This window comes from Vidua chalybeata, chromosome 2 (genome assembly GCF_026979565.1).
Source record: "Vidua chalybeata isolate OUT-0048 chromosome 2, bVidCha1 merged haplotype, whole genome shotgun sequence".
NCBI lineage: Eukaryota > Metazoa > Chordata > Aves > Passeriformes > Viduidae > Vidua > Vidua chalybeata.
In genome coordinates this window covers 68,278,707-68,288,946 of record NC_071531.1, presented here as the reverse complement: position 1 = coordinate 68,288,946, position 10,240 = coordinate 68,278,707, and the positions used below count along the sequence as shown (strand labels likewise).

Here is a 10,240-nt window from a genome sequence, read left to right as displayed (position 1 = left end):
TCCTCTGAGACAAATGGGCTTTCACTTCCTTGCTTCTCTTATTATTAATGTTCACAGTTTCATGCCAAGCTAGAGGAAAAGTATTTCCTCTTTAATATATAAAAGTGGTCCTACATGGAGAAAAATAATTTCATTTTTATTATACAAAAGTGATCTTAGGTACAGAAGTGCATAATTTCCTTTCACTTTCTCTGCTCATCTTCAACAAGGGAGTAGCCCTGTTCAGACTTGATGCCAGCTCTGTATACTGGTTAAAAAAGGACAGAGTGTTGCAGACTGGCAAACTGTAAATGTCCATTACAGTGGACTTCATATACCCTGCTGGGTAAAGGAAAGCAGACTCAGAGATTTGAGTGATTCTATGAGAAACAATAGTCTTTTGCCTGTGACCTCACTAGAGCAATGAAGGTGGCAAGTGTGCTGTTAAGCTATTGGTATTGTCAAAAACCAAGGAAACCTGAAGTTCCTGTTGCAGTTTAGCCTAGGAGAGGAGGTCTCCCCCAGCCCAGAGTGGGCTAAGCCAGAGGAACACCAAAGGAATGGGAAACACTTGGCTCACTCAGAAACTGGGAAAAGTTTGCTGTTGTAGTCCATGGATGTGGCAAGATATCCAAAGGGAGTTCACCTGGGCAACTGGAGGAGGTTGAACACCCAAGGAGAGTCATGGGTCCATTTTCTACAATTCAGGCAGAAAGTTTATTTCTTCTTGCAGTGACACGAATGTGACTCTGAAAATCATGCGGGGCAAACTTTGTGTGCCTTGTTAGAAAGTCTCAGGTGGAGATTTATATGAGGCTGAGCTTCAGCTGACATACATGCCCTGCACCAACTGTTCAGCTCCTGCCTTCCCCCTCTGCTGTGCAGCAGATAAAAGAGTGTGAGGCACCCTTGCTACCTCAAGACAGCCATTTACTTGAAGAGAGATCCTTTTAGAGGTGTTTTGCCCCACAGAAGCAAAGCAAATCTGCCAGGGCTGATCCCTGCAATCTAGTGATGTGGCTAATTGAAACCACTTGATTTTGAATGCTTAATATTTGTTTGCACACAAGATGTAGTCCACGCCTATTTTGGAGAAGCAATGAGGCAACTGATGATTACATACAAGAATACAGACATCTAATTGTGTCATTTGTAAATTGGCACTTTGTCCAGAAGCCATGTGAGGTGCTGAGGTCTGCTCTGTTTCCCAGGCAGCTCCCTGGAGCCTCATCAGGAATTTTCTGGGCCCTTGCTAAGCCAGCTGCTGTATTTCATAGATGAGTTGCAAGTGATTTCTAAACAGTGGTTGTGAAGCTTCCTGGGATGAATAGATATGATAAAAATGCTTGATTTCAGCTCTGCTCTTGAGCTGCTGTCAGATACAGCTCAGGATTAAGTCAGAAGCCTAGCATAGCCCAGGCAGCAATTCCTGCTCTGTTCTTATATCATTGCACTTGGCACAAACTTGATAGTGAGAGAAATAATTAGTGAGGCTTCTTCACTGCTGAAATATATATTTCTGACTCAAAAACTTCTGGAGTTTCACAGTGAGCTACTGAAGATTTAAATCCAGTGAGGAATTTGATATCTTTAGGTAAGCTTGCACAAGGTTGCCTAACTTCTTTCCATTGAGGGCAGCAGAGCACTGGAACAGCTGCCCAGGGAGGTCATGGACTCTCCCTCTCTGGAGACATTCTGGCTTCTGTGCCACCTGCTCTAGGTGACCCTGGCTTGGTAGAGGGGTTGGACTGAATGACCCCAGAGGTCCAACCAATACTGGTTGGCAACCCCCATTCCCATTTCTACATCCAAGCAGATTCCCTGACTCAGAACATCCCAGGCCCAGATATGGCCATGGACATTTTGCATCCTTGTGGTGCCCAAGCACAGCATTTCTCAGTTCAGCCTTTTCTAGACAGTTTCCAGGCAGTGCCCAGACAGCCACAGGCCTTTCCTGGGTCAGAGCATCCGTGGGGAAGTCTGTGTCATGTTACATAAAAACCCAGGACTTTTGCACAGGTGACCACATCTTCTATCAGGCCACTTAGATATTCTACCTCAAGGGATACTATGCAACATAAAAGCATACTGGCCTATATGGCCTTTTACTTCACCATTTCAATATAACACAGCTTTTTACCCAGACAGAACAAGTAGAAAGCATTTTTTTTACCACAGTAGTAGGACTTGACTGAGAAGGTCAAGGAAGAATGAAATTAGATTTTTTTTGTAAAATAATCAAAGTCCTACACGAGGGAGAAATTTCTGTTCCAGGAACAAATTATTGCACACAACTACACGTATCTATAAGTGAGAGACTTTATTTGAACCAATTTTTCAAATACAGACATCTGTATTATTCTCACTTCTCGGGAATGTTTTCTGCTCATTTTTGAAGCTTGCAACCTTAGGACAATATTCAGGACATATGTGTACATTAGATCTCTGCAGATGGACACACTCATAATGCACAAGTACAATGAGTGAGAGACTCTTTCCAGATCCTCACACAAGAGCATCGGAAATGGGCCGCTCTAATTGTCAAGTTCTGCTCTTTTTAGCTTCCAGACACGTCACAGTTCTTGATACTCTCTAGGCTGTAGCCACCTTCTTCAGGCCCCGATTTATTACTGTGTTACTTCAGCTGTATGCCAGTGGAACTCTTCAAAATAGGGCTTAGGTGATGCACAGGGATTTGTTTTATTCATTGGGAACAGGCATGAGCATAAAAACCAAGCTATCAGGTGAACAGTTCACCTGGGATTTTCTTTTGTGAGGGTAGTCTAGGTCTCAGGCTGGGATTTCTTTTTTTACGAGTGACCAGTGGTTCTGGGTGTGTAATACATGAATCTTGATGTTCAGAGCATACAGGGGACCTGTGGCTTGGACCCCAGTGAGGTGTCTCTCAAGTTGGGCACTCCAGATGTGAGCCACTGGGGTCACTAGCCTGTTCTGCAAATCTCGACCTTCACCTCTTCTTCCAAGTATTGCTCAACAGAAGAATGTAGTAATAAAGCATTTTAGGTAAGAATGCAGGCTCGCACATGACCTGAGATCAACACCCTGAAAAATGGATAGAGGGTAGCGCTTTCAGGACCACCTAAATGACTCATGATCTTCAGTTCCATTTTGGGAAATGACTGGAGAATTTCAGGCCTGAGACCCCCAAATGCGCTGCAGAGAGGAGTTTGGACATCCTTCAGCATCTGGGCCTTAGGAAATTGTGTCTCTTTGAAAGCCAGTGAAACGTGTGCTCTCAAGTGCCCATGTCACTTAGGTTATTCTGAAAACTGTACCCTATATACATATAGGTAGATAAGGGGCAGACTTTCACAGGCACAAGTGGCAGTTAGACATGTAACTCCCATTGATTTTTTTCCCCCTCGGGGACCTGGAAAATCCCCCCCCCGAGGAGTTGAATCCTCCTCTCGCATTATTTTCACACCAGATTAACACCACTGGTTCCAGTGGAGCGACTCCTGAGTTACCCCAGTGTGAGCGAGAGGAGAACCAGTCCTGAGGTGCTCTAAATATCCAGTGAAAGTGCTAATGTGGCAATGCAGAAAAGCAGGGAATCTGAGCACAGGCCTGGAAGAGGATCCCCAACATCACCTCTGGTGCTGCTGAGCTGTAGGTGACCACCAAGCGGACTTCTTAGCCAAGAGGAACCACAAAAACATTCATTCAAACCCTTCCCTCCACCTCTGCAAACCATAGCCACTCATTTCCTTCCTAAGATACCTATGACAAACAGCAGACCTTCAGTATGAAATGTCACAAGTGCAAGTTTGCTGTTTGGAGACCACAGGAAAAAAGAAATAACTCCTGTGGGGAGTTTAGTATTAATTCCCTCTTCCTTTTTTTATTCTTTCCTTTTTTTCTAAACTCCTCTCCATCAGTCATGGCTATTTCTTTCATCTAGAGTAACATATTTCCCAAGCAGTGATGTTTATGTGGTCACCAGGGGTGAGTTCTTTCTGGCTAAAACCTCTCATGGGGCTGCATTAGGGTTTAGGACTGGAAAACTCTGGGTCTGAAGGGATCTCAGCAGAATGCCCTTCCCCTCCCTTTGGAATGTGGCTCACAGAAAAGCTCCTTGGCTGATGCAACTATTGCAAGGGTTGTGGGGTTTCATCTGCTATCAGTCATCTGCAGACAGTCAGAATGGCACAAGCATTTCAAAGCAGACCAAATTCATGCTTACAATCTACTGCATTGATGGGGAGTTCATGTTGGAATGTTTTTCACTTTTTCAAAGCTTAGTCTAATGAAATGTAGTAGTGAAATGTCAAGAGCTGGCCTAGAGCTGGTACGAGCATTCAGGATAGCTGTGGGTCACTAGCGTATCTTTCAACAGGGACATGGAAAAAGCCCCACTAGGCCTCTGAATTTCCACAGCACTGCATGGTGAGGTCAGGCACCATGTTCCCAGTGTGAGTCACTCTAATATGCCCCGCCCTTTTCTTACACAAAATAACAACCACAGGCACCTCCAGGCAAACCTGTATCTTCTTCAGGGAGAGAGAATTAGATCCATACTCCCTGGGGAATTCCTGTATGTTGTCACAGCAGGAGTAGTAGAAAAGCTTCAACTACTTTGCTGATGACTCTTTGCTCCACTCTTTACTTCTGGGACCTCCTACCTCTTCTGCTTTCAGCTCACTTGGTGTCTTGCTAGAAAAATCATTCCTCAAATACCCTTGTTCTCTTTCCAGTTTCCGTCCCATGCTACATCCTTTATAGTGTTTCCTTTTAGCCTTTGAAAATCTGGCTGAAGAGGCAACTCAAGGAAATCCAAATGCTTTTCTCTGCTCTCTTCCTGTACCCTGAAGACAGCCCAGCTTCCTATACAAATCTTGTATATTACACATTAAACCACTGCCTGTTCAAGGCAGGGTTTGTCTCTGTGCTCTCTCTCATGCTTTCTTTGCCCTGACTCTCTGGCAGGATCAGGACATGGTACAATAATAAAGATAGGGGGTTCTTGGTTACAGCCAGTAATTTTAAACTGGAACCAAGGGAGAGGAATTAGTATTTAAATTATTTAGGTTTGCAGTTGGTAACCACATATCCTGTTCTCTTTGTGGGGGGGAAAAAAACCAAAATACAAAACCCAACCCTTTGTTGTCTAAGCAACATGGCAATGTTCTTACAAATGGTGACAAAACACGCGCAATGCCCCAACCATCAGCCAAGGGGGAGGCAACAAGCGAAATGCAAAGATAAAACGTCCCTGGGGAGAGAAAGTTGTTTCATTTTTTGAGGAGGAAGGAAGGCCTATGTCCAGGAAGACATGAGAAGTGGCTTTCTTTTCCTTATAAAGTTAAAAATAGTAATAGCAAAATGGAGGCAAGATGAAAATTTTGGAGTCTGAAATCAGAAAAGCAGGGAAAACACATGGTCTTTGCAGAAACAGGCAAGACAGAAAACCTTTTGAAATGGTCATGACAGGAGATAAGGCCGAACAAAAACCATGGTCCCTCCTTCCTGCCTCCTCCCAAACACCTCTCCCACAAATCCTGAGAGCTGAACCTCAGTTCTCTCAACTTGGTGCTAGAGACACAGGGTGTCTGCAGTGTCTGCGCTGGGCCGGCCCCTTGTGTGCTACGAACAGCAAACATACGGTACACCTCTCCTCCCTATGCCTCGGCCCCGTGTCCCTCAGAGTGCTCTCCCTCCCAAACACCATCCACACCCTGCTGCTGCCATGGCAGACACGGGTGGGATGGTGAGACCTGACATACAGTCCAAGCAATGCCTGATGTCTGCGCTACATTTGCTGAATTGAGGTCAGGCTGGAAGGTGTCTCAGGGTTTACCACCCATCATGACATGGGAATATTAGCATATATATCATTTATGAAGTATGACACAATACCTATCTGTCAGTCAGCCCATCTTTCTACCTATTTAGTCTGTCTAATCTACTTTAGCTATCTACGTTTCACTATCTCTATCAATCATCTATTGCTCCATATTATCTAATTTCTTCCTGTCTCTCTCTCATCTTTTGCACTCTAATCTTTCTTTCTCTAGCTATACTCCCCTCTCTCTCCCTATCATCCATCTATCCACACAAAAATCTTTTCCCCCCTTATCTCTCTAATCCCTGTTTTTAAAAATCTTTGTCCAATCTATCTCCCACTCTCTCTTTCCCTCTCTTTAGAAAAAAACCCTCCCTGTCTCTCTCTCTTATTTCTACAGAATGCCAGGAAGCACATGGAAATGAATCCTCACATGTTTTGATGGCACTTCCTGTGAGCAGTCTACGTTCAGTGATCATTTCTGAGGAGACACTGTTCATCTTTTCTCCCTATTTCCAGCAAAGAGATGGAGGAGAACAAAGGAGTAGGACAAGGAGTGCCAGCCAGCCCTCCATGGGGCCATGGAGCTGCCACTACAAGAAGCATTGGCCACCAAAGGACGTTGGAGCTGTCAGCCTTCCCATCTTTTGGTCTTCCTGCTGTGAGGACAATTTAATCCTGGTCCTGCAGCATCACACAATTATGCTGCAGGGTACTCTGGCTGTCATTGCCAATGAGGCCAGGAAACCATGCAGGAGCTGCTGGGAAAGCACATTAAAATAATCAGGGCAGTGAAAGAGCAGTAATTAGCTTTTATGAAAGCCCAGATATTACTAAATGCATTTTAACTGTTTGCTCTCGCAGCTCATAAAGACAGCAGCAGACCCAGATGGCTGCACAAGCTCGGGATTTGGTGTCTGTCATTCTTCCTCTGGGACAGGCTGGGTGGCATCAGGGAACAGCCCCACAACCTGTGGGAAGCAGTGGTGGAGATTTAGGAGGTGAGGCTCTGCCCAGAGCCGTAAATGACAGCTGAAAACCTTGGCCCTCAGTAGAGCTGGGTGAAACACAGCAGGAGCAGGGATGAGGTATTTCTCAAAGTGCCACCAGCTGACTCCTAGGCCACCAGGCCTTATCCTGCCCGTGTGCCTATTTATTCAATAAATATTGAATAATAATTGGCCCAATTTATTTTGCCAAACAGAACACTTCTGGGGGGCCACACTATGCTATGCAGGGATGTCAACTCCAGCCCAATGGAGTGAGCATAATCCTACTATGGCAAGAAGCTCAGGTCCTAGGGCCCTGTCCCCTCACAGCGCTTGACGCACCCCTTGGCAGGGGTTAGACCTTGGGCACAGACCAAAGCTGGTCCCTCTGCAGGCTCATACCTTCAAGGTCACCACAGTTCCCCAAATCAGGGCCTGGAGGTCTCCGAGAGGGATGCTTTCAATGATCTCTCCTAAAACTGATTTTGCTACTTTCATTATTTATGTTAGTCAGTGCTAACATCTTGCTCAAAATCCAAGCCTGCTCCCCTTAAAAATCCCCTCAGTAGTGCCAGGGAGAGCAGTCAGCCACTGACTTGTGGCCAAGGAACACAGCTGGGCCACGCAAGAAGTGGCCCACCAAAGACCACAGGCCAGCAGGATGTACGGCAGCATAGAAATGCGACACGGTGGTATTAATGATAATTATTCTCATTTATTATAATTATTGTTCAGTTTGAAAAAGGAGCCTGGAGCTAAGCATTATGCTAATTGGCACATTTTCTAGTTGTTATTTTAGTTCTGAAAACAAACTGGGGTTTAGTATTCTTTTTTGTTCACTTGTTTGTTGTGTTTGGTCTTTTGTTTGTTTTTTCTTTCGTTCATTCCATCACATTGAAAAAGGAAGAAAAGAACCTGTTTTCCCCCCTCTTTTGTTTTTACTCACTCGGTAAGTCTGGACTCCTCAGATGAACGTAACATTGCACACACACACACTTGGAAAAGGGAGAGAGGAGAGAGAGAGAGAGAGCGAGCGCTCGCAGTGGGCAGACAGACACACGCACGCGCCAGGTCAAAGAACTCTGATACAGTGCAAGAATTTTCCCAAAATGATTGGATCATCATTACCAAAAACTTGCCATAACAACACCAAGAAACAAAGAAATGTTTAAGCCACACTGTTTGACTGGGATTTTTCCTGCTTTTTTTTTTTTTCTTTAAATGTTTGCCACACAGAGAGAAAAAGGGTTTAAGTGGTAATGGGAGAGGGACAGACACAGGCTCACAGATGTGAGCAGGAAGGGGGGAAATCGAGATTGGGGTGGGAAGGAAGGATAGAGGATAGGGGGAGGGAGGGAGGGGCAATGGGGAGTAATTTCTTAATGTTCAGGCATTTTCTTGGTCCGCCTTGCTCTCTTCTTCTTTCACCTCTTCCTGCTGGGCACTTTCAGTAGGTTTGGTTTCTTCTACAGCATCTAGTGGGGAAAGAGATGGTCCAGCGTTAGTCAGCCATTATCTAAAACATCCTGCATGTGCACACAGCCTGATGGACTGCATGGCTTCAGGCTTCTCCCTCTCCAAAGTCACCCAAGTCCCTGGAATTTCTGCAGCATGAAAAGAACATGCCAAGGCTCAGCCCAGCAGGCAAATATGTAGCTCTCACAAAACACTTTCAGCCAGAAAGCATGTGCCACGGGAAGGAGCTGCCTTGCTCACTGCTGGTGCACTAGACAACCACTGTTCATTTCATTAGGGGCGCTGATTAGATTCCTGGCTTATCAGCTACATCACACACCCTATTACAGAACTCACTGACTGTACCAACCACTGTTGAATCATAGTCCCCCAATTACAATATGGATACTACCAGCCGAGACTTAAAGAGAGCCACAAGGAACAAACTCTATACACGCTTGAAGCCTGCAAGACCCAGAGGGAAAAATTTTATATCCTGTAACTCAGACTTGTCTCACACTGAACAGAGATCTAGAGAAATGTCTCTAGCCTTCAAGAATGGGAGCCTTCATCCAGAGGTTGCCACATCTCTCCAGTTTTCTAGTCTCTCCTTTCAAAAGCAAAGCTGCCCTGGGGGGAAGCACTGAGTCTAACTGGGAGCTGGGTTTGCCTGTCAGTCAGACACCTTGTTCTGGCACACCATCCACATGAGAAGTTAAAACTACTGCTTAGGAGCTGTACCACAATGAACTGGACAGAGGATCAGAACCCAGGAGAAGGCAGAGGCAGCCAGGAGGAACAAGGCAAAAGAAAGGAATGCCCCTCAAGCTGGAGTGATCTCACTCTTGGGTTCATTTAGCCCATGCCTCCTTCATTGCAGCAGGACAGCTTTAATAATCTTGGAATTTCTACTGCCCAGCTCTCATCAGGGTACAGTAACATGTTCCCAGCCTCTTTCATAAACAGTGCATGTACTGTGTGGATTGCTTTTTACAGGACAAGGTGGTGGTGGTGGACCCAAGACTGCAGGGCTGTAAGAATAATGCCCAAGGGTGTAAGTGCACTGTACTGACTGGTCTGCTCCATTGCCATCTCTCCCTTTTCCTCACTGGCTCCCAGTCCCACACATACACAGCCTATGAAGAGGTCAAGCAACCAGCAATCCACACTTGGAATAAGGAACAGGGAAAAGAAACAAGCACTGAAAGAGGACTGGGTGGTGTGGAACAGACCACATGTCATTGGTATGAAACATACTGTACCCATCTCATTCAGAGAGCACTGTGGGTTCCCTGCACAGTTCCTGTCATCTCTGATGGGCTATCAAACTACATTGTACGAGTAAATAAAATGGGCCAGGGATTGCTCCCTGGCCCTGAGGCCGACTGGCACCACACAGCTTATGTCCATATGGCTGAACTCTCTTCTTCTCCAGAACAGGGTAGCTGTGTCTGGGACCTGTCTGTGTACACAAAAATCACACCAGGGCCAGTGCTGTTGGCCTAACAGTGAGGATGTTCAGTTGCCAGTGTTTAGTTTGTGAGGATTAGCATCCTCATACCCATGTTTCATGAGAATTCTAGCTGGGATGTGCAACTTTCCTTACTGACACCATTCACAGATTTTGGCCTGGTCCATTTGATGCCATCAGATGGCAGAATTGTATTTGCATCCAATACTGGCATCCAATACCTTCATTAAAGGCTCTGCTTCTGAACCTTCAAATACTTTTTATCTTGGTAAATTCTGACTGCTGATTTTCCAGAAGGAAAAAATTTTGTAGGAATATCTCCATGGCCTCAGCCACTGCATCTGCAAGCCCTCTGTCAGCAAAAACATCTGTGGACCCTCCTTCCCTTGATATAGAACAGCTAAGCAGGATGTTATTTAAGGACTCCATCTATATCTGGTACAGCTACCACCACAGACCAGAGACAAAATAGGCTACTGATTAAAACAGGATCATAACAAGTATCATTGGGAGGCAAAGCTTGGCCTACTTTTTTAATTTTCT

General features: G+C 45.3%; 1 protein-coding gene across 1 annotated transcript in view; it reads right to left on the bottom strand.

Moving 5' to 3' along the window:
• Positions 1-2,284: 2,284 nt before the first annotated feature.
• Positions 2,285-10,240, bottom strand: part of GAP43 (growth associated protein 43) — a 58,127-nt gene continuing 50,171 nt past the window's right edge. The window contains exon 3 of the mRNA XM_053936035.1: positions 2,285-8,246. Coding sequence (XP_053792010.1) covers positions 8,158-8,246 — 89 coding nt within the window. The 3' untranslated portion in view covers positions 2,285-8,157. The remainder of the gene's footprint in view (positions 8,247-10,240) is intronic.